The sequence below is a fragment of the Mauremys mutica genome, chromosome 15 (assembly GCF_020497125.1).
Source record: "Mauremys mutica isolate MM-2020 ecotype Southern chromosome 15, ASM2049712v1, whole genome shotgun sequence".
NCBI classification, from domain to species: Eukaryota; Metazoa; Chordata; order Testudines; family Geoemydidae; genus Mauremys; species Mauremys mutica.
Window position 1 is genome coordinate 2,478,985 of NC_059086.1, and position 27,667 is coordinate 2,506,651.

The following is a 27,667-nucleotide window of genomic DNA, read 5'->3' on the forward strand; positions in this document are numbered from 1 at the left end:
CCTCCTCCTGCAACCCAAGTTAGTGATCAAAGAGCAGCTATTTCTGTTCTGTGGAGGTGGATAAATGTGCTGCAATGCTGGAGGGTCCCTATCTTCAAACGAGGCTCAGTCATGACACAATCCAGCTCTGCTGCTAGAGCATGGAAAAAGCTACTGCTAATTCTGATGAAATCTTCCCAGGCAGAATCTAGGAGCAGATACAAGGGCAAGACTTTAGCGTAGAAATCTCTGCTTGTGTAACAGCTGTGTTGAACCCTCAATTCCCTAGCCCTTCAACCCATCCCCACTGCTAAAGAAAAAGTGAGCTGCGATTGTGCTTTGTCACGTAGAAGTTTAGACCTTTTGGAGTTTATTCCGAGTGGAGAATGCCTGTTGTTGCAAAGGCTGCGTATCACTTCTCGCCTGCTGCAGTGCGATGGCATGGCACCAGCCTGGAAACTGGAACACGAGGGTGGACCTGTTCCCTTTACGTATGTTGAGAGTTTGTCCTGAATGCTCCTCACTCTTCCTGTCCTGGGGGTGTGGGGTGCCCTTGTCTGGGGGGGAGGGGGAACGACTACCCTTGACCTTGCCATGGAGGTGTGCTCAGGGGGGTTTTGAGTGCCCCTCCCAAGGCCGTCCCCTCTAGAGGGAGTCTGTCCTGATACTCTTTCGGCAGAGGGAGGACTGCCCCGAGTGCCCTTCGTGTCCTTTCCCCCCTCATGAGTGTGGAACTACGCGGGGCCCTGCCCCAAGGCCTGGGGGTGGTGGCCCCTGCCCCATGGGTTACTACGGTGGGTGGGTGGGGCAGTCGCTGCCCCATGGAAAGGGTTACCACGGTGGGGGGTGGGGCAGTTGCTGCCCCATGGAAAGGGTTACTACTCTGTCTGCATAGGGGAAATGGGGGTGTCTGTCCTGAGCACTCGCTTGCCGGGGGGGGGAACGTCCTCCCTGCCCCATGGGGGGGGGGGGGCTGTCCTAGCTGACCCGTCCGGCCCCTGCCCCAGAAGGGGGCGTGGCTTCCCTCCCCGCTGGCCCAGACCCCGCCTCCTTGGGCGCTGTTGCTCCGACAGCGGACAGGGCGCCGCCCCATGGGCGCCATTTTGGATCAGGGCAAGTTGCCCTGCCCGGCCTTGTGACGTCACCCGCCGCGACGCCGGCGCCGGCTGCTGCGCGAGGACCCCCCCACTCCACTCCCGGCCGAGGTGCCTTCGCGAGCGCCTGCCCGGCCGGCCGGCGAGGACCCCGCGGCGAGGTGTCCGCCGAGCTGCCTGAGCCGAGGGAGCGGCCGCGGCCATGGGGGGGCGCCGGGGCTGCCCGCTGCTGGAGGACAGCTTCACCCGCCTGGCCTCCCAGAGCAACGTCTACGGGCTGGCGGCGCTGGCCGGGGGCGGCGCGGGCCGGGGGGACCCCGACGGGGAGGGGGGGGCGGAGCAGGGCGCGGGGGGGCCCCCGGAGGGGGGGGCCGGGCCCGAGGGCCCCAGGGGGCTCCTGGTGGCCACCCTGAAGGGGAAGGTGATTTACTTCCGCTACCAGGATCTGCGGCAGAAACTGCGGCCGGTGGCCAGGGAGCTACAATTCACCTACATCCCTGGTGAGAGGGGTCAGGGGTCATTCTGGGGTCAGGGGTCACAGGGCTGGGAGCTACAATTCACCTACATCCCTGGTGAGAGGGGTCAGGGGTCATTCTGGGGTCAGGGGTCACAGGGCTTGGGAGCTACAATTCACCTACATCCCTGGTGAGAGGGGTCAGGGGTCATTCTGGGGTCAGGGGTCACGGCTGGGAGCTACCATTCACCTACATCCCTGGTGAGAGGGGTCACGGGTCATTCTGGGGTCAGGGGTCGCAGGGCTGGGAGCTACTATTCACCTACATCCCTGGTGAGAGGGGCCAGGGGTCTTTCTGGGGTCAGGGGTCACAGGGCTGGGAGCTACCATTCACCTACATCCCTGGTGAGAGGGGTCAGGGGTCATTCTGGGGTCAGGGGTCACAGGGCTGGGAGCTACAATTCACCTACATCCCTGGGGAGAGGGGTCAGGGGTCATTCTGGTGTCAGGGGTCACGGGTGGGAGCTCGAGGGAGCTACAATTCACCTACATCCCTGGTGAGAGGGGTCAGGGGTCATTCTAGGGTCGGGGTCACAGAGGTGGGAGCTTGAGGGAACTATAATTCACCTACATCCCTGGTGAGAGGGGTCAGGGGTCATTCTAGGGTCAGGGGTCACAGAGGTGGGAGCTACAATTCACCTACATCCTTGGGGAGAGGGGTTAGGGAGCACACTCGGGTTGGGGGGAGTCCAACCGGGCTGGGGGACAGGAATGTTTTCACTTATTTCCTTGGTGAGAGAGGTCAGATTAGGGGTGGGGGGAGGAAGTGGGAGTCATGGTTAGGGCAGGGGGCTGGGACTAAGGACTCCTGGGTTTTGGGGGAGGACGGGGGTCTTGAGGTTAGGACAGGGACTGGGACTCCTGGGTTCTGTTCCCAGCCGTCCTGCTGATTCTTTGTGTGGCCTTTGGCCTGTCTCTCAGTTTTTCTCTCTCTGGAATGAGGATAATGGGACTGATCTTTTTTAAGTGCTTTGAGATTCTCCCTCTGGTGCAATGTAGCGATTGTTTTTAAAGGCACGGGAGAGGTTATGGAAAAACACTCTTTGTTGGTCTAAGGCCTGCAAACAGGAGTCAAGTATTGTGCAAAGTTTATTATTATTGCATTAAACTTTGTGACCTTTGGCAAAAATCTAAACTGTTAATCTGAGATCGTAAACTCTGCAAGGCAGGGACTGTTATTTTAGTCTATGCTTGTACAACACTAACACCACGGGGACCTGTTCCCTGGGGCAAATAATAGTAACCAGTTGTGTAAATGATTTATTATTTCTTGGCAGTTGATGCTGAGATTGTCTCGATTGACAGTTTCAGCAAGTCGCCGCCGAAGAGGGGTCTCGTGGTGGGAATAACGTTCATTAAGGTACCTGCTTTTCCTTTCCTGCCCTCCACTTTCTTCAACAGATGGAGTTTGTTGCGTTTTAAAATGCGTGTAGCTCTGTGGAAGGTGCTGGAGTGAAATCCCTGAGGATGTAGCTAGCAACAAAACTGCTATGGCCCAGTCAGCAGCAAGGCAAACTTCTGCACTGCATACGCAGCCCTGCCATGTGTCCTGGGTGCAGCCCTAATTTATCTAACTCCACACACATCTGTCTAAACTAGCGACCTAATATGATCCTCATTACTGTAGTGTCTGAGCACCTCACTATCTTTAATTCTTACAACTCTCCTGTGAGGTAGATCCATGCTATTGTCCTCAGTGTACAGATAGGCAGTGGAGACCCAGAGTGGCTAAATGACTTAGATGCCCAATTGTCACTGAGTTTCAATGGGATTTGGGTGCCTAAGCCCCTTAGGCTCCTATGAAAAATCTCAGCCCAAATTTTTGGCTTCTTTGCTGGGACAGCTAGCATGAAAGAGGGCTGTGACCTGCTCTGTGCCTCAGTTTTCCCATCTGTAAAATGGAGATAATTATACCAACCTCCTTTGTAAAGTGTTTTGAGAGCTACTGATGGAAAGTGCTAGATGTTGTTTAGGCCACAGAACCAGCTGTTATTCCCATGCCAGTGACCACTTTGAGCCCCTGATTAACTGCCTGTTGTACAGGCCAGTATTGTTCCCTTGTACTCCTCGGTCCGGGTCCGTCTGTTGTCCCTCGTGAGATAATTAGACCGTAAGCTTCATGGGGCAGGGAGTGTGGTTTTGTTCTGCTTTTCTGCCTAGTGCCCTGGGGTGCTGGTCCATGACTAGGGCTCTTAGATAATAGTAGAGGTGTAGGATTTAGACTCCATTGTTGGTCCCCAGAACTGTCCGTTCCCTTACGAAAATGGAATGATAATGTTCTCTTTTTAAAAGTTGTGCTTTGAAATGATCCCCACAGGTTCTGTTACTCCATAAGCTAACTCAGGGGTAGGCAACCTATGGCACAGGTGCCGAAGGCGGCACGCGAGCTGATTTTCAGTGGCACTCACACTGCCCGGGTCCTGACCACCGGCCCGGGGGGCTCTGCATTTTAATTTAATTTTTAAATGAAGCCTCTTAAACATTTTAAAAACCTTATTTACTTTACATACAACAAGAGTTTAGTTCTATATTATAGACTTATAGAAAGAGACCTTTTAAAAACGTTAAAATGTATGACTGGCACGCGAATTAGAGTGAATAAATGAAGACTCGGCACAGCACTTCTGAAAGGTTGCCGACCCCTGAGCTAACGTCTCTGATGATCCTCAGACGGATTCCTCTTTTTCCCTGTCTCGCTCTAGGACTCTGGAGATAAAGCGAGTCCATTTCTGAACATTTATTGTGACTATGAGCCCGGATCGGAATATAACCTGGACTCCATCGCACGTAAGTAACCAAGCTAACGTCTGACCCCTGTGCTGTTGTCTGGTGGGAGCAGAGTAAACATCATTGGCCTCCTGCAGTGAACCCAAGGGCTACGATCTTGTCACATCTTACAAGCTAAGCCGCATCAGCCTGGCTCAGTACTTAGCTGTGGGACCTCTAGGGAAAACACAGGTGCTGCAGGGAGTGGTGGTGGTGGTGGTGGTGGCTCAGCTGGGAGTGCTCTGAGGAGCGAGCGCTCTCCCCCGTGAGGCACCCTCTTTCAGAGAAGACCTAACTGAAATCTGGCCAGTGACAGGTTGCAAAAGGTCCCCCGGCGTTTTCCCTAAAGCTCTGGTTGTCATCCCTGGGGTCCTGGCCAATGTGAGCAATGGGGTTGTCTTCTTAAAGTTCCCACGTTCGTTCCGGTTGCAGAACTTTCTGCTCTTCTGAGCAGGGACTGTCCCTTCCCGTGTGTCTGCACGGCCTCTGGCACGATGGGCTCCTGCCTGTGGTTGGGGCTTCTGGGCCCTGCTGTAATCCAAATAATAACCAGCAAATAACAGTTGCAATGCTATGGCAGTTCTGTGTGCTGTTGAACAGCTGCTGTAGCCCACCCAAGAGGTGGCTGCATTTTAATGGGAGGTGAGTTACCCTTGGGGATCCTGTAGGCTGAGAGGTGCTAAGGAAATGTAAGATTTTGTTCCAGAGATGAAGATCTTTAAGTTACTACAGAGAATTCTTGCTAGAACTGGCTGCCTAGTGTAACTTCTGCTGGTGCGCCCGTCCTTCAATCAGATTAAATGTACCGCCTGCAGAACTGAGCTGGCTGGCTGGGATTTTAACACTGTTACAATCCTCATCTTGAAGACATTTACGGATTTATTCTGGTCCCCCCCATCTCCTTACTGTGGAAACACATTAAAAAGGAAATAGTATCAGGAAGGCTCTTGTTAAATTTTAGACCCTTCAGCCTCCTACAATCCTAGGTAGGTCCGTCTCCCCTCTTTAATTCCTGCTAGGTCCCGGTTAGCCCATAGCTAGGGGAGGCGGGCAGGGGACAGGGCAAGATTGACAGAATGACTGTCTGTTCCCCAGCCTAATTTGAATTATGATTATTACGGTACTGCCTAGAGACCCCAACTGAGATCAGGGCCCCGTTGTGCCAGGTGCTGCCCAGACCCCAACCAAGATCAGGCCCCATTTGCGCCAGGCGCTGCCCAGACCCTGACCGAGATCAGGGCCCCGTTGTGCCGGGCGCTGCCCAGACCCCGACCAAGATCCAGGCCCCCGTTGTGCCAGGCGCTGCACGTGCACCTAGTAAGAGACAGTCCCTGCCCCAAAGAGCATACAGGCTAAACAGCCGGCGTAACCAAACAGTAAGCTGAAGGAAGGACTGTCACCCTCATTTTATCCTTTCACAGCCCAGCTTTGAGCCCTGTCACTGTGCAAAAATATTGGAAAAAATCTGTGAACCTTAAGAAAAGCTGTTTTGCGGGGTGGGGAGGCGTCTGTATCTCAGAAATCCCTTCGTCGCACGGTCCCCTACATGGATCACTAGCCTAGCCAGCGCCCCAAGGAGGCACGCCACATTCCTGTGCAGTCTAAGTTCCCCTGCAGATTTTCGAGGACGTAGAAGAGTCGAGCGTGAAACAGAAAGCTGGCTGGAACCGTAACTCAGCTGAGCTGGCTCTCGTCTCCAGTGAGGGCGTGAGGCCCGGAGAGGTGCGGTGATGTGCCAGGGTCGCCTCGCTGGGACTTGAATGTTGATCTCTTAGATCCCTGGTCACATGGGCATCTACCGCTTCCCTCTGAGGTGGGGGTTAAAGCGCCGATTGCAGGAATGCTAAACGTCAAAGCAGATCCTCTGGGCCGCAGCCTCTGACTCTCAGAGAGCCTGTGGTGTGATTTGTGGTGGTGTTTAGTTAGAGAACTGGCGGGTAATTCTGTGTCCGATTTCCCTTCTTACTCATCTCTGTTCTTCCCCTCCAGAAAGCTGCCTGAACCTGGAGCTGCAGTTCACCCCATTCCAGCTGTACCATGCGGAGTACGTACACCGCTCCGCCATTCTCGTCTCTTGCCGTGCACGAGCCTGCGAGCTCACGCTAGCAATAACCGCCCAGCCCCTCCCTGCTTTAAACATCAGCCGGAAAAGAGACGTTGAAGACCTTGGGATTTGCCATTCTGTCTTTCGGAGGCCTGGGCGTGTCTAGTACATGGAACGGGCCTGGCCGGCTGGGCAGTTGTGCACAACAAGACGGGTGATCCGGGAAAGGCATTTCAGAAACACGCGGGGGTGGCTGCCAGGCTCCGTGACCCTTGGGCAGTGGAGTTTACAATTGTGACCAGAGTGGTCACTGATGCAGGGAATGGGGAATTATGGGACAGCGGCTGGAGGACTGGTAGGATCAGTGCAGGTCACACAGTGTCTACGCTCACCCGGCGTCGATCTTGGTAGGTTGGCCATGGTGCCAGACTGCCTGGGGAGTCGCCGTAATGGGGCGTTTCCGTCGGCCGGAGACACAGGGAAGTGTAGACACGTGCGCAAATAGGATGATGCTGGCAACTTGCGTCAACCTACGTTTTTAGGTGTTGACCAGGCCTAGGATTGTTCACGCTCCTTAAAGATCCGGTAGCACTTTTCTCGAGAGTTAGGCGTGTCAGCCCTGGGTGGTACCCAGTCGGGTGGACTGTGTGTGCTGGATCCCGAAGTGCTGAACACGCTCAAGTCCTGCTGGAGTCCCTGAGAATCAGGGTGCTCAGCACCGTTCAGAACCAGGCCCGTGCGAAGCGCTTTGGGATCTGTCGGCAGCAAAGTCTTTCCTCCAGCGGCACCATTCCCGCTGCTGGGTCCTCAGATGCGTGGAATTGCCAATTCTGGGAATTATTTTCCTTTTCTGCTCTTCCAGAGTCCACGTTGGAGACCGGCCAGAGACAGTCTTTCTGCTGAGCGGGAACGACCCCTGCATTCACCTGTACAAAGAGGTGAGATCAGTGCACACGAGGAGCCCCGCGCTGCTGGGTTATGCCCTGATATGGACCCATGTGCTCCGGAGCTCACTCGGAGAACAGTTGACTCCTGTGTGGCGTGGCACCTTTCCTCTCCAACACAGGGATTAGTTACCTGCACTAGAATGCAGCCACCTCTGGAGTGGGGCGGGGCAGCTGTTAACATGGGGATCCCTCACCAGGGCGACATGCAGCTGCCTCTGCAGTGGGGTGGGGCAGGAATTGCTTATTCAGTGCCGAAGGTGGCCCTGAAGGGGTGAGGTGTGGCAGCTTCCTCCCCAGCCATCTGTGCAGTGCTTTAGGACCGGAAATGGGGGTGCTGTGGTGACCTGCGTAACACAGGCTGAAGAATTTCCCCCTGTTCTTGCTGCCTCCAGCCCATAGCTTGTGGTTGAGCTAGAGCAGAGGTGTCCTGTCTCGAGAGAGAGAGAGACTCCAGGTGCTGAGAATCCACCGCAGCTCTTCATTGCTTCTCTAATACTAAGAGTCCCCCCCGTTGCACCTGCATCGCACTGTCTGGCTCTCTGCCCCTCCCCTGGGCCTCGCAAGGCTGGGAACTTGTTGTGTGACCCCTGGTGCAGGTTCACTTCCTTCTCAGAGATGCCGTTCTGCTGGTATCAGCACTGGGGGAGGAATGTGTGCGCTGTCCCTTTAAAAAAAAGAAAGAAGACGTTCCATGTGGTAATAGCGAAGTGTTACCTAGCACTCTTCGTAAGCAGCTCCTAAAGCACTTTACAGAGGAGGTTGGTCTCATCATCCCCTTTGGGATGGGGAAACTGAGGCACAGGGAAAGAGCAGTGACTTTGCCCAAGGTCGCCCAGCAGGCCAGTGGCAGAGCCGGGAGTAGATCCCGGGTCTCCTGAGTCTGTGTGGTGGTCCGGCCATGCTCCCGCAAAGGCGCACTGTGGCACGCTGAATGCGAGTAACTGGGGTTGGCCCCCAGGGTATTTGAGCACAGTGGCTGGCCGGGCCTGGAGGGGTTCCAGCCATCTCTGGGGCAGTGACGCGAGCGCTTCCCCCTTGCAGAACAAAGGCTTGCACCAGTTCGAGGAGCAGCCCGTGCAGAACCTCTTCCCGGAGCTCCAGGAGCTGCCCAGCAAGTAGGAGAAATGGTTTGGTAGGGACGTGTCCCCCGTGCGGCTGAGTGGGGGAGGAGGTGTCTGTGTTAGTGGCTGCGGGGCTGGGGGGGCGACTCATTATCACAAACCGGGGCCAGATCCCCAGATTGGTGTCACTCCATTGGAGTCAAGGCCTCCGTTTGCCACCAGCTGCGGCGCTAAGCCACGGTTTATACCCAGCTGACACCAGTGGTTCCCAGCCTGTCCCGCGCTGGGTCGGCCACCCCCCCTGCCCGGCCCTCTCCCCCTCCTTAGCGAGTAGGCAGAGCGGTTGGGACCCCAGCCTGCAGGCTGCGATCTCTGCTCTGGTGGACACCCAGGCTGGTTCTCTTGTGCCAGGGCTTCCTGCTGCTACTCTCAGCTCTGCAGCGCCTGGTCCCCCTGAGACGTTCTCCCCCTTCCCTGCCTGATTGTCTCCTACCGCCTTTTCCTTTCCTCTCCCCCCTCACGTGTTGTGTCCCCCCCCAGCGTGCTGTGGCTGGACGTCTGCAACATCCCCGGCTCAGGCCGGCGTCTCACAGCCTTCGGGTGCCAGAGCGGCTACGTCCGGGTGGCCCAGGTGGAGCAGGCCAGCAGAGGTGAGCCAGGGCTGCCCTTCCAAGGGCACGCAGGGCATTGGTGGGTGCGCCAGGTGTGACGGGTTCCCCCCGTGGTGCCACCTGGAACTGGGGTACCGTTGAGCCCTCTGACCCAGCAGCCTGGGCTCCGTCTCTCACTGAGCTGCTGTGAGAAGCTGCAGACCCGCTCCTGATCCTACACTTCCGCCAGGTAGGAACACACCCAGCGGCAGTTACCTGCAGGCTTTCTGGCTAGTCGCTGCACGAACCAACAGCCAAAATAACCACCAGCTTCCCAGCCTCAGTCCCCAGGGCTGTACCGTCCTGACCTGGCCCAAACCCCAGCCAGTGTGAATTTATTGTCCAGTTCACTTCCCCCTCAATGAGGAGAGGATTATGCAACAGCCTTTGAGCTACGTTTTCCCAGGCATTTCACTCAAACTCACTGGTTTAGGTAAAGCAAAAACAAATTTATTAACTACAAAGGATAGATTTTAAGTGATAGCAAACAGATTAAAGCAGATTACCTAGGAAATAAACAGAAACACAAACTGTCTAACACACTAGTTAGACTGACTATGAATTAGAAGTTTCTCACCCTGAGAGAAGGTACAAGCAGGCTGCAGATTCTCAAGGTACAAGCTACACTTGCTTTGCAGCTTGGGATTCCCAGGCGTTTCATACACAGGCTGGGTCCAGCACTTCCCCCCGTTCAGTCTTTGTTCCGCTGGCGTGTGGGGAGTGAAGAACCACAGATGACGTCTCTCCTGCCTTATATAGCTTTAGCATATAGCGGGAACCCTTTGTTTCAAAGCTTAGTTCCCAGACTGTTTCGTAGAAAAACACTGACATCCCAAGATGGAGTCCAGCATCGTGGCCTGGTCACATGTTCTTGTAGAGTCGTAGCAGCCATCGCTCAGGGGCGTGTGCTCGGGACGGCTCACCAGGTGGGGGGTGAGCGTCTCCTAAGGCCTGATGTTTTTCCCAGTGACTCATTTCCCTGAATAGGCCCTTCCCAACCAGCCATGTGGACTGAAAGCATCTTGTCTAGTGGGTGTTACCCAGGTGTAACCGCATTTGAAGTACAGATACACAGTCAGTATTTATAACTGATACAGGAACGATACGTGCATGCAAATAGGATAATCAGAGTCTGCAAATCGTAACTTTTCCAATGATACCTCACATGACCTGGTTTGTACAAAACGCATCACAATTATGTCATAACCATCATACCGTAACTCTGAAGAATATGGGGTGCAGTGTCACGCCGGGAACAGGGCGGGGATCTGCTGAGTCTCAGTCCGGTCCGTGAGCAGAAGGTGCCGTGGCCATTGCTGCTGCAAACGGGGGCCTGACCCCCAGCTGGGATGGATCAGTCTAGCTTCAGCAGAGCGCCTTCCCTTTCCATCTGGCCCCACTGACACCAGTGGGGTGATGCTAGGAGCGGGCTGAGTAACAGCGGTTTAGATCTCCCATAAACGGCTCCTCCTTCGGCCGCTGGGTCCCCTCCTGCGAGCACAGAGGCTCCCCTCTCTAAGACGGACGCTCAAGAAGGAGGGGAACTCATCTGAACCGAGGCTCTGCACGGCCCCGGGGAGCAGACTGCGGGAGCTTCCTACTACACCCCTCGGGACAGGGGCTTGGCCAGGTGGGAACTGATGGGCTTTTTCATCTCTGCGGGGGATGACCTGCCCTAGGCTCTGGAGAGGAGATGGACCAGTTGGCCGCTTGTGGGGCTTTTCCATCTCTAGATCTCAGGGTAGATCTGGCCTCTCCACCCAGGGGTCCCGTGATGCACTGACCCACGTTTAACTCTGTCCTCCCTGCAGCAGGGCATGCGTTGAGTAAGGCCGTGTCTACGCTGGGTGGGAGTTTCCACTGCTAGTGCATCAGCACTGGCCTAAACAGCTGGTGTTGGGCTGCTGCGAATCGTGTCTACACAAGCAGTGTGGACTAGCGCCGGGCACAAAACCCTTTTCCCATCCCGTGGGAACGGTGGAGATTTCGAAGCCGTTTCCCTCCCAAATTGGACAAAAAATCAAAATCCCCCCAAATTTCACAGCCCGAGAGACCAAAATCAGTCCAGGTTCCGGTCAGTGGAAACGTTTAGTTAATTTCCAAACGTTTCGATTGCAACCTTTTTTTTTACCCTTTGTTTAATGTAAATTATGTTAAATTTCAACCCACCCCTTCCCTCCCCCCCCAACTTTTCTGAAACATTAAAACTTTTTTTTTTCAGTCGGGAAATTCGTCAAAATGGATCATTTCCCGCTAACGGTTTTGGGGACGTGGCGGGAGAACATTTTGTCCCAAAAGTCCCACCCAGCTATAGCATGGGCAGGGCCTACGCTCCTTCCTGGCTGGGTCGTCCGCCGTGCCCTCAGCATCCTGTGTCTCTGCTCTCCGTTGCAGAGGTACTGCAGAGCTGGAGCGTTCAGCAGGACGGCCCCATCTCCAAGGTGCTGGTGTTCAGGCTGCCGTGCTCCGAGAGTGACCCTGCCCACAATGGTGAGCCCGCAGGGAGCTGGGTGGGAGGCGTGGCTTAGGTTTGACCAAGCAGACATTGGGGGGGTTCATTTGTAACTCGCGGGTGCTCTGGGGTCTCATGCACGTTAACCCTTGCAGCACAGAGTACAAACGAGCTTGTTCTTTGCCTTCCCTCGCAAACAGCCAGTCCCCTCCCTCGCTCCGGTTTCCAGCCATTCGTGTGTCCTTTGGGGCTGCCGGGGTTCAGGCGGGTTCGCTAACAGGCACTTGTTCTGTGCCCTAAGTCTTGGGGGGGCACATTGCAGGGAGGGTGCAGGCCACTGGAGTCCTGCTTTCTGCTTCGCTCGACCCCTGCAGTGGAGTCGGGCTGCAGCGAGGCAGCAGGTGGAGTGGGGGTCGAGGAGGGCCCAGCCGAGCTTGCCTGGCGGGTGGGGAGAGGGAAGCTGCCAGGCTGCCGAGAGCCCTGCGATGGCTGGGAGCCAAGCGTTAGCCCGCTGGCCGGTGTGTCTCCCTGTCGCGACCCGCTGTGTCTGCTGCCCCTAGGTAACGGTGGCGACCAGGGCTACAGTGTGCTCGTCACTAGCACCATCGAGCTGTCCGTGGTGTACAGGTCAGTGCTGGGGACGGGCGGGGGCTGGGACACGCCAAGACGCACTTTCCCGGCGCGCTCCCCCGTGGTGCCCTTCCCGGGCCCTGACTGGGGATGACGGGATCAGATGACGTGGGGTTGAGGGCGCAGACGCTACCATCGGAGAGCTGCTGCGGCGTGGCTGGCTCGGGGGCAGGTCTCCTCCCGCCCAGCTCATCTGCGCTTGGATCGGCAGGATCCCTCTCCCGGTGCCCAGAGCCGGGGCACATGTGCCTACGAGTGGGAACGCGCGGCCTTAATGGCCTGCCTAGCCCAGCCACACACAACCTTTCCCGGAGCCAGGGTCCTCCCCAAGGAGCCTTCCTCAGTCCTGACCCTGACCCAGGCTTCCTGGAGGGAGGCGTGGCGGCTTGAGACGCAGCATGGCCGAGCACGTAGGGGGCTGGGCTCAGGAGATCCCTGCTCTGTGTTGGGTAACTTCCCTCACCGTGCCCCCCAGGAACGTCCTGACCCACGGGCTGGCGGATCAGCTGACCCTGCCAGCCAGCGACCAGCATGACAGCGTGCTCTGTGCCCTGGTGACCGACGTCGATTTCGACGGGGCGCCCGAGATACTCCTCGGCACGTATGGGCAGGTAGGCGGAGGGGCATGGTGGGGTGCTGGGGGAGGCTGCAGCGCCCCTATCTGCATGGTGAAACCCCCTGAAATGGGCTGCTCTAGGGGCAACCCAGGCAGTGGGTGAGAGCATGTGCCAGGTGGGATCTGCTGTGTGACTCTGTGGTGGGGCACCGAGGGATTGGCCAGTCCCAGCTGCTTCAGAGGAAGGTGCAGCAAACCCTGAAGTGACGGGAACTGCTCTGCCACAGGGTGACCTGGCCTTTTACTAGGCCGAGTCCGGGGGGCAGAGGGGTGATAGCGGGGGCGAGGGGAGGTACTGAGACTCTGCCAGGTGGGAGAGAGGGGGGCAGCTGGCTCCAGGCAGGGAATGGGGGTCCTGGGGGTTCCTACCTGCTCCCTGCGTCCCACTCTCACATCCATCGTCCCCACCCGCATGCCGGGCGTGCGTGAGTTCACGCTGCGGTGGGGCTCCCACCTCCTGGTTCTGCTGTCCCCGGGTCATGTGACAGGAGCACGTGACTCAGGTTCAGCGCAGCTGGGACATCACAGAATCAAACTGTGGCATCATCGACATGTTGGGCTGGAAGGGCCCTCGAAAGGGCCTTGGATCCAGCCCCCTGCGCTGAGCCCGGGCCAAGTGAACCTAGACCAACCCAGACAGGGCTTTGCCCAACCGGTTCCTAAATCCGCCAGTGGCTGCGAATCCACAGCCTCCCTGGTCACCTGTCCCAGGGCTTAACCGGCCTCAGAGTTAGAAAGTTTGTCCTGATACCCAACCTAGAGCTCCCTCGCTGCCCATTAGGCCCCTTACTCCTTGTCCTACCAGCGGTGGACACAGAACAGTTGATCACCAGCCTTGAAGACTGTTCAGGTTCCCCTCACTCATCTGTTCTCCAGACTACACGTGCCCAGTTGTTTTAACCTCTCCTCCTAGCTCAGGTGTTTTAAACCTTTTCTCCCTTTGGCTGCTCTCCTCTGGGCTCTCTCCACTTTGTCCACATCTTTTGTAAAGTGTGTTCCCCAGCGCTGAGCGGAGGGAGACAGGTACCTCCCGTGTCTTCTACACGACACTCCCGTTAACACCCCTCGGAATCCTAGTCACCTTGTTCACAGCCGCCTCACATGAGTGACCCATTTGATCTGTGATCCCCTCGAACTCCCAGCTCCGTTTCAGCCGTCCGACCCCCTAGCCAGGTATAAAGGGCGAGAGGGAGAGATTCAAAGGCGCCAGGGAGCTGTGTGGCGGATGGGAGCCCTCGGGACGGGTCTCCTGAGCTAGCGAGCCTGCAGACAGACGTTGGGTGCGCCTGGTTTTAAGCTGAACCGTCTTAGGATAAAAAGTGCAAAGCCCCAGGTTGTGGTGATTTTGTTTGGCTGCGGAGTTGGGGAAACTGAGGCAGCGTCCGGTTGAGCACCAGATAAGGTGAGACCCTGTTACCCCTTAGTGGCTAGAGCTCGGCTCGTGCCCTGAAGCAGGAGAATCTCTAGCCTGGCCAAATCCTCACTGTTCTGACGCTGGATTTTCTTGCTAATCACACAAACATCCCTTGCTGAATCCCGCTAAGCTCTTGGCTTCAGTGAAATCATGTGGCAGGGAGTTCTCCTGGCTAACAAGGTTTAAAGTGTGTGTGTGTTTCCTGGGCACAGGTGCCAGGCCTGCTGGAGGAGGGACGGCTGTCCGGAGGTGGGGGCTGATCAGGAGCTTCCTGGCTCTTTTGCAAATGTTGATCATTTCGTGCTGCGCCTGCATCCCGCTGGGTTACACCCTCCCGTGCCAGTGCAGCCTGGCCGTCATTAGCACGGCCCATCTGTCCGCCTGCAAACTCGCCTGCCTGCGTCCCAGCACGTTTCTCTCTTCTCCCTGTTGCAGGAGCTGCTCTGTTACAAGTACTGGAGCTCGGGAGCTACCGGTGCTGGCGCAGCCGAGGCCGAAGGCTTGTCGCTGCCCGCTGGGGAGTTCCATCTGCTCTGGAAGCGGAGTTTCCCCAGCCCCCTGCTGTCCATGGAGTACGCAGACCTGACCTGTGATGGGCTCTGCGAGCTGGCCGTGGTGTGTCTGAAGGGGCTGCATGTCCTGCAGGTGAGTTGGCCCTTCTGAGAAGGCCAAGCAGATCTCAGTAGCCCTCAGACTTTAGCTGTCCCAGTGTCCTGGCCAACGATAATGACCTTCTCTCTGGCTGAAAACTCTCCTGTTGGACACAGGGTTCTGCTTCACTTCCTGTCCTAAACTGGTGGGTGGGGTTGCTATGTGGATGTTAAACAGCTGCCGCATCCCCGCCTGGAGGTGGCTGCATGTCAGTGGTAGGTGAGCAGTCCCTGTACAAACAGCTGCCACATCCCCGCCTGGAGGTCGGTGCATGCCTCTGGCAGGTGAAGTGATCCTTGCATATGTGACTTAAATCCTTTGCAATCTTTGGGGGTGAAATATGCTGCAAGAAATGTGAGAGTAATATTTCAAAGTTAGATTTCTGATGGATCCTTGTGGTCTCTGTTTCTGGGGATCGGGTCCCCCGCTCCTTGCGGTCGTGAGATGTTCCACCCTGAGGGAGGCTTCCCCTCTCACTGGCCAGTCGAGAGTCTCGCAGAATCCCCAGGGCTGATAAGACCCATGCTGCAGAACTCCGGGGATGCCAAGCATGGCTGGGGAGGAGGGATGTAGGAAGCTGGCTTTGTTTCACCTCTGCAGACTGTCGGGCCATCTAGTCGGGTGGTGCAGCCTTCAGCAGTGCCCAGTGCCGGGTACAGAAGATGATTTAAAAAAAAAACCCTTTCCCCACTTCTACTAGTGTCACAGGCCAGCGATATGGGAGGATGGGGGATTCCTTGCTGGGATCCGCTCATGCACTAGATTTGTCTCTTCCTGTCTTAGCTGCAAAAGTTACTGGTGATGGAAGTGTCACAATAACTGACCCTCTGATCTGTTGCGCTGCGAACACCTCTGCCTGCGCCTGCCACCACACGAAGGAGTATTGCCTTTTATCACGTCTAGATTCCCTGGGCCGTACCTTGCTGGGGATCTGCCGGCGCTTGTATGGGCCGAGGGTAACAGGGAGCTCAGAGTTCGTGGCTCTGTCGAGTCCCTCCTCCGCTCTGCTCTTTGCCTATTAACGATTCATTTCAAATAGAAACGTGGGCCCCGGGCCAGCCCCTGCGTGCCGGGGAACAGAGAAGGGCAGCAAACAGGGGGGTAAAAACCCCATTTCCAGGTGGTGGCGAATGTCCCCAGCACGGTGCTGCAGAGCACGGCCTGAATGTTGCATGCAGCAATGGGGAGCTTATATCCAAGAGGAGCAGCCCGGGATCGGGAGGGCCGCCCTAGCCCCGTTGTCCTTGTACTCTTGGAGAATCTTCCCGGAGAGCCGCAGTCTCGTAAACAGAGGCAGGACTTCCTGCCCTTGCCGACTGTAGGAAGGAAAAGGGAGACTGTCTCTAGGGCTGAGAAAAGGCAAACGTCTGAGGTGCCCTAGTCCGGCTCCCCATAGAACAGCCCCAAACGCTGCCTGTAGACCCGGCTGTCACAAGGGAAAGGTGCCAGGCCTGAGTCCTGCACTTTGACATCGGGGTGCAGCCAGACGACTCTGCAACGTGTGTTCTGTGCACGACGCACCCCAGACACGAGCCAGGATACAGAACAGCTGGCAGAGAAAGAAAGAGCAGATCCGCTCAGCGGCGATTGATTATCGTTCTGCCAGCGCCTAGGAGCCCATTGTGCTGGGAGAGGCGCGCCGAAGGCAGCCCCTGCCCTGGCGGGCTCATGCGATGGAGAGAGACAGGCAGGCAGGAGCTGCAGAGGAGAAGATTCTTGTGCGGATGCGTGTGCAGGTTAGCAGAAGCGAGCGCTAGGCCAGTCGAGCGGTGGGAGGCCAGGCCTGCCGGGGCGGCTGAAGTGAGTTCCGGCAGGTGGGTGATCTGAGCTGGCTCCTGAAATGAAGGGAGGCTTCTCGATAGCGGTAACCTCTCTGGGCCCGTCCCGCTCACCAGCTCACTGCTTCTCCCCCTTCTCCTCCCACACAGCACAGCCTGAAGCAGACGGCTCAGTGCCTTCTGGAGAGGCTTCGCCAGGAGGCGGCACGGCGGGCGAGCCACAGCCGCCTCTCCCAGCGGGTGCGAGATGCTAACGCGGAGGGGGAAGCAGCAGAGGTATAACTGGGCACGGCCTGCGCTCGCCACATCGCAGCTGATTTCTGGCCAGCCTGGTTGCAGGAGCCTGCTCGCCGCAGGGGCTCCGGGAGGGGCTGGCAGGCAGAGGGGCCCTCAACAGCCAGGGGAGCGATGATGGCAGCGGCAGGGAGAGATCAGGACATGACGGAGGATCCAGCCCTAACGGCTCTTCATCTGCGAGAGTGGAGAGTGGAGCAGCCAACCAGGAAGCCGTGCTGGAGCCTTCCTGGCTTGGACGTGTGCCGGTTCCGCGCAGCACGTGCCGGTACCAGGCACTCCCCTCCTGGTGCGCAACATCGGACTCCTCCGGTCCCTTTGCCCGCTCTGGGCCAGCCAGGCAGGGGCCAGCCCGGGGCACAAGAGGCCCTGGAAGTGTGACACCCAGGGCCACAGCTGACTTGGAGGGACGTTTACATTCACCCCCACCCCCTCCCGTCCAGTAAAAGTTCCCATGCCCCCAGTGTCCTGCTGCCGTCTGTGTCTGCCCTGGGAAGGGGGTGTGGAGCCAGGTGGAGGTCCCTGCTGGAGGGGCTGCAGGCCACATTTGGGGCCTTCCTGTTATAAATTGGAGGTGACCCTTTGATGGGGGAGCTCCTGGGCCAGAGAAGGGGAAGCGCTCTGCGAGTGGGGGGCCATTTCTGGGAGCCCCTTGGGCTAGCAGGCAAAGGCCAGGGAGAGCCAGCGGCTGGGAGCTGGAGCCAGACAAGCGGAGACTAGAAATGGGCTCGTGTTTAGCAGCGAGGGTCTTTAAGCCCTGGAAGAACCAGCGCAGGGAGGTCCTGGATTCGCCATCACCTGCCGGCTTTGAGTCAAGCGGGTTCTGGAGTAGCAGGGGGGCAAACCCCCGAACTGGCAGGAGGATGGACCCTGGTCAGTTTCTGAAGGGGGGGCCTGTGATAGCAGGGGTGGGACTCAGTGACCCAGGAGGTCCCGTCCAGTCCAATGTTCCCACTGAATTTCTGTCTGAAAGCCTGAGCCCAGCCTGAGCGTCGGCTGGATGCAGGAATCGCTAGGGGAGGCGCTCTGCGGGGGGTCAGGCTGGACGATCAAAATGGGCCCTTCCGGTTTCCTCTAGTTACGCTTCTCCCCGTCTTACAGTTTATGGGGAAACTGAGGCACAGCATGTGGCAGCGACCTGCCTGGGGTCACCCAGTGAGTCGGGGGAGGGGGAGAGCAGGGAGCAGCTCCCCAGGAGGCCTGGCTCACCGCCTGACAGCCTGCCATGCCCTAGGTGCCAGGGACAGGCAGCCCCATATGCGGCTGGGAGAGTCGGCAGCGGTTCCTGCTGGACCGAGCTGAATTATTGGGAGTCTCTGGATCTTTCTAAGCTGGGTCCCTCTGAATCGCCTCTGGGGGTTTTTTGGGGCTGCAGTGGTTGGCGAAGGCTGGAAGCAGCTAGGGGCAGGCGTGCGAGCCAGGATTCTCTAGCTGCCCAGCCTGAGGCAGTGGGGGCTAATGAATGGGGGGCAGGGGGAGGTTTTGTTTTAGGTGCAGGTGTCAGGAGATGTAGGTTTTATTCCGAGCGCTGCCGTGAACTCACTCAGTGGAATGGGGAGCTTGTCACCCAGGAGGCCGGGCGTCTGCAAGGCTGAATTTGCTAACGCTTGTTAAACGCTGCGAGATCCTCCGCTGTAAGGAGCTACGCAAGCGTTGGGTTGTTAGACAGGAAGCGCCCGTGGAGCCATTTCTCCGTCCTGCGCTCGGAATGTGACTCACCTCTTTGTGCCACATCTCGTTGCCTCCGATCTGTGCAGCGCGGGCTCTAGGGAGCACTCCTCTCATAACCCCCAGCCGTTCTCAGGCGCATCACAGAGCACTCGACAAAACAGCGCAGCGTCATTACCCCGTTTTACAGATGGGGACACTGAGGCACGGGGCGGGGCAGTGACGTGCCAAGCAGGCCTGAGGGCAGAGCTCTAAGCACTAGACCTCAGTGTCACTTCGTACACGACGAATAAAACAGCAACGTCCAGGGAGGTGGGACTAGTGATCTCGGCAAAACCCAGCATCTCTGAGCTGTGGCCATTTGCAGCCGTCTCAGCCGCCGGGCTGCGGGAAAGGCTCCTTCTGCCGCTCAGCAGGATTTCTCCTGCCCTCGCTCCCATTTCTGTGGGCGGCTGTCACTGGGGTGTGTGTGAGTGAAACACCAGGATGCAGCAGAGCTGTTATCTCAGCCTCCCTCCCTTAATAGACTGAATCCTCCTTCCTGTCTCCCTTCCCGCACCCTGGTCCTGCCGTCCTCCCTCTCCAGCGAACACGCTCTCTCCTTCCTCCCCGTGCCTCCAAGGCTTTAAAAAGAGCTGCCAGGTAGGCCCCACCTCCCGTTTTTCCCGTCGTGGGATGGCAGCTGGTGGGGTGTGATGGGATGGCAGGTAGGTGTGGGGGTGGAGAGGGGACGGGATAGCGGGGGGGTGGTGTTGGAGAGAGCGGGAGTATTTATTGCAGGGGTCGGCAGCCTTTCAGCAGTGGGGTGCCGAGTCTTCATTGAGTCACTCTCATTTCAGGTTCCGCAGGCCGGTCAGACACGTTAACGTTTTCAGGTCTCTTTCTATAAGTCTATAATATAGAACTAAACTATTCTTGTCTGTAAAGTAAATAAGGGCTTTAAAATGTTTAAGAAGCTTCATTTAAAATCAAATTAAAATGCAGAGCCCCCAGGGCCGGTGGCCAGGACCCGGGCAGCGTGAGTGCCACTGAAAACCAGCTCGCGTGCCGCCTTTGGCACACGTGCCATCGGTTGCCTGCCCCTGATTTACTGCTTTAACATCAGGATGAATCCTGGTGCAGGCCAGAGCAGGCTGAGTAGTGGATTGGAAAATCTGGTTCTGTTCTTCGCCTTTGCTGCTGGTGCTCATGCCCCATCTCGGTGCTGTTTCTTTTCCCTCTTTGCTTGGCTTACAGTGGAAGCCTTTGGGGGCAGGGACTCCCTGTGTGAGCTTGGGTAAGTCATTGAGCCTCTCTGGGCCTCAGTCTCCCCATCTGTGAAATGGGGTGGATCACCCCTCCTTTCTTCTCCCCCGGGATAGTCTCCTCTAGCTGGCCTGCGAGTTTCATAGGCCAAGGACTGTGTCTCATACAGCGGCCTGGCCTTCCTTAGAATAACTCTCAGCCATGTGCGAGTTGCTCTCAGTCAGCGACTCTAACGAGCACTGAATTCTCTTGCTTCCCGCCCCCCCCGCCGGCCCATGTTCTCGTCTCAGCAGCCAAGTTGGAAGAGTTTTGTGTATTTTAATCCGAGTTCTGTAGTGCACCTGGAAAACGAAAGGCAGCCGCCGTTAGGAACTGGCGAAAGATCTTAATTTCCTCTCTCCATAGGCATCTTGCTAACTTCCTGCACGGTTGCCTGGTATAGAAAACTGCGCTAAAAATAAATCAAGCAGGGTGGTGTTTAAATGGAATTTCTCTCCCAGCTGGTTTCGTACAGTCACATGGAAATGGGCCTGTTCTTTTAAGGAGATTTGTCCCCTTAAGCTTTCCTGGATGGACCCATTACCCAAGAGGATTTTTTCTTTTAAATGGGCAGGTTGCATTTTAATCACCCCTCTCACCATAATAAATATGCAGTTTGCTCGGAGCCGATTGGCTCTGGCATTCTTCCCCCTGCTCGACACATGCAGTGCCTGGAACCAATGAACTCTGGGCACTTTGCATATTCATGAGGGGGATTGTTGTGTGGCCGGGAAACCAAAGGAAGTTGGGGGTTTGGGGGCATTTCCCCCCGACAACCTCTAGAAATGGCCTCTGCTGTTGTCCCCCACCCCCCCGCTGCAGCGAGCACCAGCAAAGGCAGCGAGCAGAGGCAGGATGGGGATGGAGACAAGTCACCAGGTATTCAAGCAAAGGTAGAGAGGGGAAGGTGATGACACCTTTGGAAATTTCACTCCCTCCCTGGGTGCCTTTGACCATCCCGGCCCTAAATAGTTTCTGTGGGGCTCCAGGGTTATAGGCAGTGTGGCCTCGTGGGTAGAGCACTGGACGGGGAGACCTGGGTTCTACTCCTACTTGGGCAAGTCACGTTCCCTCTCTGTGCCTCAGTTTCCCTTCCCGATGCTTCATCTATTTACACGGAGAGTTCCTCGGGGGGGGCTGTCTCATGCCACCTGTGTGTGGCGCCAGGCCCCGTGGGGCCCTGATCTCGGCTGGAGCCTTCTGCCAGGGGAAGGAGGGGGAGCTGGGAGCTGTCCCGCACTGGCGGGGGGGGGGAGCTGGGAGCTGCCCTGCACTGGCCGGGGGGGGGAGCTGGGGGCTGTCCCGCACTGGCGGGGGGGGGGGAGGGGGGGGCTGTCCCGCGCGGGGGGGGGGGGGGAGCTGGGGACTGTCCCGCACTGGCGGGGTGGGGGGGGAGCTGGGAGCTGTCCCGCACTGGTGGGGGGGGGGAGCTGGGAGGTGCCCTGCACTGGCCGGGGGGGGGAGCTGGGGGCTGTCCCGCACTGGCGGGGGGGGGAGCTGGGAGCTGTCCCGCACTGGCGGGGGGGGGCTGTCCCGCACTGGCGGGGGGGGGGAGCTGGGGGCTGTCCCGCACTGGCGGGGGGGGGGAGCTGGGGGCTGTCCCGCACTGGCGGGGGGGGGGAGCTGGGGGCTGTCCCGCACTGGCTGGGGGGGGGCCTGTCCCGCACTGGCGGGGGGGGGGCCGGTCCCGCACTGGCGGGGGGAGGGGAGCTGGGAGCTGTCCCGCACTGGTGAGGTGCTGAATTCTCGGGAGCTCCGGGCCGCCTGTCTGCCAAGATCCCCTTTGCCCGGGACGGGGAGCCCCGCCCTGGGTGCTGGGCATCGCCCCCCCCTCCGCTTGCCGCCTCCCCCCCCCCTCCGCTGGCCGCCCAGCCCCCCCCCCGCTCGCCCCAGGCCCCCCTTTTCCCCCAGGATCCGCCCCGCGCTCCGCCCCCTCCCCACTGGGCGGGCTCCGGCCGGCTGCAGGGGCGGGGGCTGGGGCGGGGGGGCTTCTCTCCGAGCGAGCCGGCAGCTGGAGCGGCTCCCCCTCCCCGCCCCTCCCCGCCCCTCCCCACGCAGCCGCCCCGCCCGCAGCCGAGCATGGGGAAGTAAGTTGGTGCCTCCGGAGCTCGCGGTCACCCCAGGCTCGGGAGAGGAGCAGCCCCCCAGGTAGGCGGGCGGGCGGGGCCCCGCTTGGACACGCGGGGGGGGGGAGTTGGCGGAGGGGGGGCGGCGCTGGTGGCTGGATGGCGCTGGCAGGTTTTCCCGCTGGCTTCTTTGCTGGAGGCTCTGGCGGGGGGGTGGGTGTAGGGGGGGCTGGGGGGGCAGCTGCCCCCTTGTGTCTCTGCGTGTGCGCTGGGTTTTCCGCCGGCCGGTCGCCTGCAAGCCCCGTCTCGCCCTCCCCTCGGCATCTCCCCACCTCCGGCACCCCCCGCCGCTCCCCCGTTCAGCGGGTTTCTCCTGGCAGTGGCGGGGGCCGGATTCTGCCGCTGGCACAACGGGAGCTGCCGCCACCTGAGAACCTGCCCACCCCGCCCCCGGCTTGTGCCATGGTGGCTTTGCGACCGATGCCTCGGCAGAAATCAATGCCCCCTCCCCCGGCTTGGGATGGATCCTGCCACGGTGCCTCCCGACCCTTTAACGAGCAGAATCCATTTTTAAAAAATTCCCCTGTAAACTTCCATTTTCTTCCCCTGCTCCTGGATCCCCCTGGTGCCTTCACCCGCCTGCTCCATGTCCAGCCGGTGCCCTGCTCCGAAGGGAGCCACCCAGGGCCGGTGGCCCGGTCGCCAGAGGGATGCCAGCGCCCACGCTGGATTGGGAAACGAATGTTTTCATGCCTCTCGCTGTCCCGGAGATGGGTCCCCCGTGTTCGGCCCAGGGGCGCTGTGACTGTGGCAGACCAGCATGGCAGACACGCGGCGTTCCCATTATTTGCAGGGACAGGTGTTCCGCCAGCAGCGGCTTTATTTCCCGGGCAGTGAAACGCGCTTTTGAAATGGCATGAGCCAAATCCACTGGCGGAAAGCGGCGCCGTCCCTTTCCGTGGGGCTGGGCTGAACTGGGCCAGAGAGGGATTTAGAGCTGAAAACGTGGCTGAAGAGACCAGCTGGGTTTCCCTGCCCCTGCAGCGACGCCTGCTTTAGAGATTGGAGTCGTAATAAATAGGATGATGATTAAAGTGCTGAGTGTGCGGTAGGCAGCAGAGCTGACCCTCCAGTGGTTACGCTCCAAAAGCTAGAAACCAAGACGCACTGGGACAGCCCTGCAGGTGAAATAACTTTGAATTATTTCCTACTGGCTGGTTCCCCAGCAGGTGTAAATTGGTGTCACGCCATGGAGTCCGTGGGACCAGATCTGCAGCTGGCGTCAATCAGCATCACTCCATTGGAGTCAGTGGGGCCAGACCCCCAGCTGGTGTGAAAAGGATCTGACTCCATTAGAGTCAATCGCGTCAGATCCCCATCGGGTGTGACGTGGTGTCACGCCGCTGGTGTCAATGGGGCCAGATCCCCGGGCCGATGTCAGCCAGCGTCGTGCTGGTTTCAGTGGCTCAGCCGTGCTGGTTTGTGCTAGCAGAGGATCTGACCCCGTGGTATCATTTACTCTGTGGGAAGATAGTGGGTGGTAACATTTCACAGCATGGTAGAAGTTAGGCTGCCTGAAAACTGGGTTTTACCTTAGGAAGCCACCTTCAACCTGGACTAAGAATGCAGTTACATTGTCTCCAAAGATTATCCCGGAGTGTGTGGGACTTGGATGAGATTCTCCTTTGATAACACGGCAGGAGCAGCCTGAAATCCCATTTTCAAGGCTGTCTCTTCCATGGCATGCGGGCTCGCTCCGTCTGTACAGCACCTGGCACGATGGGGCCCTCATCTCGGCTGGGGCCGGTGGGTGCTACTGGAGATGGCAGCACATCTAGGAGGAATGAGCCAAGCTTGAGCCTGTGTATTTATTTTAAATGGCCTTGACTCTCTCTGAAAGTACCTCCACATCACTAGGTAAAAAATATTACCCAGCTTAGCACAGAGAGTTGCCTGGAACTGAAACCGAAGCATATTCCTCTTCCCCTCCGAAGCCTGGGAAGAGAGACCAGCTTTTTCCCACGCCCTGGAGACCGGAAGGGAAGGAGCTGGAAATGCATAGGAGGGGCACCCTGTACCTGTCACTCGTCGGAACAGCTAAAGGGCTCTTTCACTCAGGTAGGGGCTTATGGTCTAGAGCCATTGGCCAAGTCATGGGGTAAATTGGCTCAGCAGAGTTCACTTCAGCAGCGTGGTGCTGATTTACAGCCGCTGGGGGGCTGGCCCCATTGACCTCAGCAAAGCAACAGCTGATTAACATCATGGGTTAGAGCCACAGATAGGGCCCAACGGATCCATTGCTGCCGAGGGAGCGATGCCACTTTATTCCGGCGGGGGATCTGGCCCCCACTGACACCAGTGGGGTTACACCAGCGATGCATTTGGTCCCTTGAGGTAAAGATTGTGGGAAACTCCTCTCGACGGCCCCCAGCCAGCGAGCCTTCGCCGCTCAACATGCTGCGTGTGGATCTGTTCAGCTGGAATTGGGGCAGATGTGCCTTTGAGAGTAGGAGCCTTTTCTGTGCAATTACATGTAGTGATTCGAGCTGTCTCCAGAAGAAATCAAATAACCCACCATCTTCCCCCCGTACCCCCCAAAGTGTGGTAGCAAATCTGTGGCCACTGACATGCCACGGCCTGTTGAAAAGCCCAGTGCCAGCGGGAACAGGGCACTCATGCTTCAGCTCTAAAAGCCCCGGCCCCACTCCCTGAGCCCAAGGAGACTGGTTCTGGGTGGTGTTAGCAGCATGGGGTTTGTGGTGCACATCTGAGCTGTCCTGCTTCCTGTGGTGGTGTGTATGTGAATCTACACGTACACAATATAATACTGTCGAGAACTGGGTTTATGGATGTGCGTGTATTATAAAGAACTGGATTTATGTATGTGTGTGTAATATAATGACCTGTGTGGTAATGCACTGAATTCTGTGCGCCTGTAATATGTGCGACTCGCACACACGGCCAGTTCCTTGCAACGTTTTCATACTTGGATTTCATCGGCAGCTAATGTTTCATCAGCCACTTCACCAGTGCCTGTTTTGCTGATTGGCATCTGGCTTGCTCTGCGTCGGGGAACAGTGTTATCCTGAGTTAGTGGAACCAGGAAAGGAATCGGATGCCACTGCTGGGTGAAATCCATCCGCTGGTGTCTCTGGAGTTACGCCAGGGATGGATTTGGGACCAGGGGGTCCTTTGCAGCGGAACAGACAATGTCGGGGTTTGGACGTGTGCTTTAGTGACTCACGGTGGGACGCTGGGCCACGGATTTGATCTGAGTATGCGACGCAGTGCGATTTGGGGATGTGGAGGCGTTGGTCCCTTCTCTGGGGTCACTGTCCCCTGTAATACCCTGCTCACTTGCGGTCTCCTCGTTGGCCTACGCATGTTGGAGACAAACTGGAGGTGCTAGGAGGACAGAGCCCAGGGTGATTAAGGGGCGAGGGTGCGGAATTAAAGGAGCTCAGTGTTCATTGTCACGGACTCACAGATTGTGCCCACTCGTGGCCCCATGCGGTCCATGGGGGGTGCCCCTTTCAGTGCGACAGCCCTGTTCCCGGGGGGGCCCTCTCTCTCGGGGTCAGGCCCCTCCACCTCCCGGAGTCGCACCTCTCGGAGCCTCAGCACGTCTGTCTCTGCCGTGGGGCCCTCAGGGAGTCCCCTCGCTCTGGGCCCCCGGGGCCTCCTCACCCCCGAAGGCGTTGATGCCCCCTGCTCTCTAGCCTGGAGCGACTCTCAGCCAGCGTAACACAGGAGGGTTTATTGAGCATTGAACCCAGCACAGGAAACTCTCAGGGCCTCAGGCCTGGCCTCCCTCAGCCCAGCACATCCCAGTCCCCCTGCAGCCAGGGGGGCTCTGCCTGCTCCCCCCTCCAGCCCCGAGCCCCCCTGCTCCCAGCTGGGCAGCTGAGACCCCCGGCCCCAACCCGCCTCTGTCCATTGTCCTCTCTCCAGGTAAACAGAGTCGCCTGGGCCTCCTCTCCTCTCCGCCCTCCTCTGGCTGGTCAGGTCACCGGGGTCCTGTCTCCCCGCAGCCCATTGTCCCCCCACTGGCCAGAACCACCTGCGACTCCTGAGCTGCGTCTCCGGGTCGTTAGGTCACCGATCGCTGGGGTCTCCATCCTCCAGCCCATCGGCCGGGGTCCCGGCTCCCTCTCCGGTCCTGTGTCCCAACAAACTCCCCCTCCCCTCCCCTCGTTAAACCAGTGACACCCGGGGACACTGAGTCCCACCCCCTCGGCCTGCAACCCCCTGGGAAACCACGAAAAAATGGAACAGTCCCCCACTTCGTCACATTCATCATTCGGGTGTGTTGTGAGGGACCTGATTCTCAGCGGCAGATTTTGTCTACACGGGGAAACCGACTGGACTCGCCGTTGTGAAATAGGCCATTCCGCAATAGCTCCCCCATGTGGCTGCTCTGTTCCAATCCACTTTGGAAGCACATGAATTAATCCGGACTAGGCCATCCACAGGGAGAGCAGCTCTGGAATAGCCAGCCCTGGCGGTGGCTGCATGTGGGCAAGTCCTACTCTGCCAGAGCGTTTTAGCGGTGATGCCAGGCCTTAGGGTGATGGCTGGCGCTCCCGGGAATCCGTAGAGCGGGTGTCAGAGAAAGCCTCTCCCACTGCGGTGGAAACCCCACGCGCCGAGAGATTTATCTCAGGCCAGAGTGACCATTGGGATCATCCAGTCTAACCTCCTGTATCACTGGCCTTGGAAAATTAGATTTTTATTGGTGTCCGTAAGCATCGATTTCACCATCTCCACACAAACCGAGGAAAACTCTTTCCATCCATGATCATAGAAATGTATGGAAAAATGCCGCCTGAGAACTTAGTTGGGTTTGACTCAAGGAGATTCACTTTGGATGTGTTGGCAATTTATGTTTTAACGGTTATAAAGCCCTTTACTTTTTGAATCTCAGCATCTACTGCCATTAAATAATTGTCTGATTGCCCCCCACCCCGCATAGTTTCCTGTAACTGTGAGCGTTTAAAGAGAGAAAAATCTAAAACCAACCCTTTAAATCCACAGTTTTGCACAACTGTGAAAATTTAAATTGATAAAAACAGAAAAATGTTTAGAAATAAACATCTGTGTCCTCTGCCAAAATTACAAAGAAATAAAAATGGGATTCTGCCGGGCCTAGACAGAACACAGGCCCTGTGACTTCCCTGCATTCGCTCCTGTTTGAACCAGAGCAGAGCTGTTAGAAAATCAGCCCGTCTTGATTTAATCAGGCCCAGTGAGGAAGAAGTGGATTCTCCCTCAGCCTTCGGTAGGTTGTTCCACTGCTTACGTATCCCCACTGCTAACCGTTTGCACTAATTTCCAGTCTGAATTCGGCTAGTTTCAACTTCCAGCCATTGGATCCTTCCCCTGGTAGACGGACGAGCCCTCGGTTATCACATCTCTGTTCCCCGTCTAGGTACTTACAGCCAGAGATAAGTCACCTCTTAACCTTCATAAACCAGCACTGCCCCAAGGGCTGTAGGGAAAGGTTCCTGTACTGACCGGTCATTATATGAACCCTCGTTAGCCTCGAGCCCTGAGTCAGGCTGTGATTGGGCCCGCAGCGAGGCAGGAGCATGGTTTGAAAGAGGCACTACTGGCTGCAGTGGTGGGACCCTCTGTCCCCCCTGCCTGACTCTGCTGCAGCGTAGGAGCTGTGGGAGCTGCTCTTTCAGCTCAGCCTCTCATGCTTTGAGATTCAGGGGTGGTGGGTGCAGTCCCCCTCGCTGACGCCCCATCCCCACATC

General features: G+C 57.7%; 2 protein-coding genes across 5 annotated transcripts in view; both read left to right on the forward strand.

Moving 5' to 3' along the window:
* Window positions 1–1,260: 1,260 nt before the first annotated feature.
* KPTN (kaptin, actin binding protein) lies at window positions 1,261–17,354 on the forward strand. 2 transcript variants are annotated; one of them, XM_044989039.1, is made up of 12 exons: window positions 1,261–1,573; window positions 2,865–2,947; window positions 4,290–4,374; window positions 6,343–6,397; window positions 7,260–7,335; window positions 8,386–8,459; window positions 8,946–9,055; window positions 11,450–11,545; window positions 12,068–12,134; window positions 12,613–12,748; window positions 14,603–14,812; window positions 16,747–17,354. In XM_044989039.1, exons 1-12 carry the CDS (start codon window positions 1,276–1,278, stop codon window positions 16,876–16,878), a joined length of 1,422 nt encoding a protein of 473 aa, XP_044844974.1. In that variant the 5' UTR covers window positions 1,261–1,275; the 3' UTR covers window positions 16,879–17,354. The 2 variants fall into 2 exon arrangements, with proteins under 2 accessions (XP_044844974.1, XP_044844975.1); XM_044989040.1 differs by lacking the exon at window positions 16,747–17,354 and adding an exon at window positions 15,602–16,737.
* Window positions 14,701–27,667, forward strand: part of SLC8A2 (solute carrier family 8 member A2) — an 83,679-nt gene continuing 70,712 nt past the window's right edge. The window contains exon 1 of one of the 3 annotated variants that reach the window (XM_044989037.1): window positions 14,701–14,812. The gene's annotated coding sequence lies outside the window, so the exon portion shown is untranslated. Of the gene's footprint in view, window positions 14,813–20,621; window positions 20,736–21,928; window positions 21,991–27,667 lie in introns of those variants that run through there. The other 2 variants (XM_044989034.1, XM_044989035.1) reach the window with 2 other exon arrangements.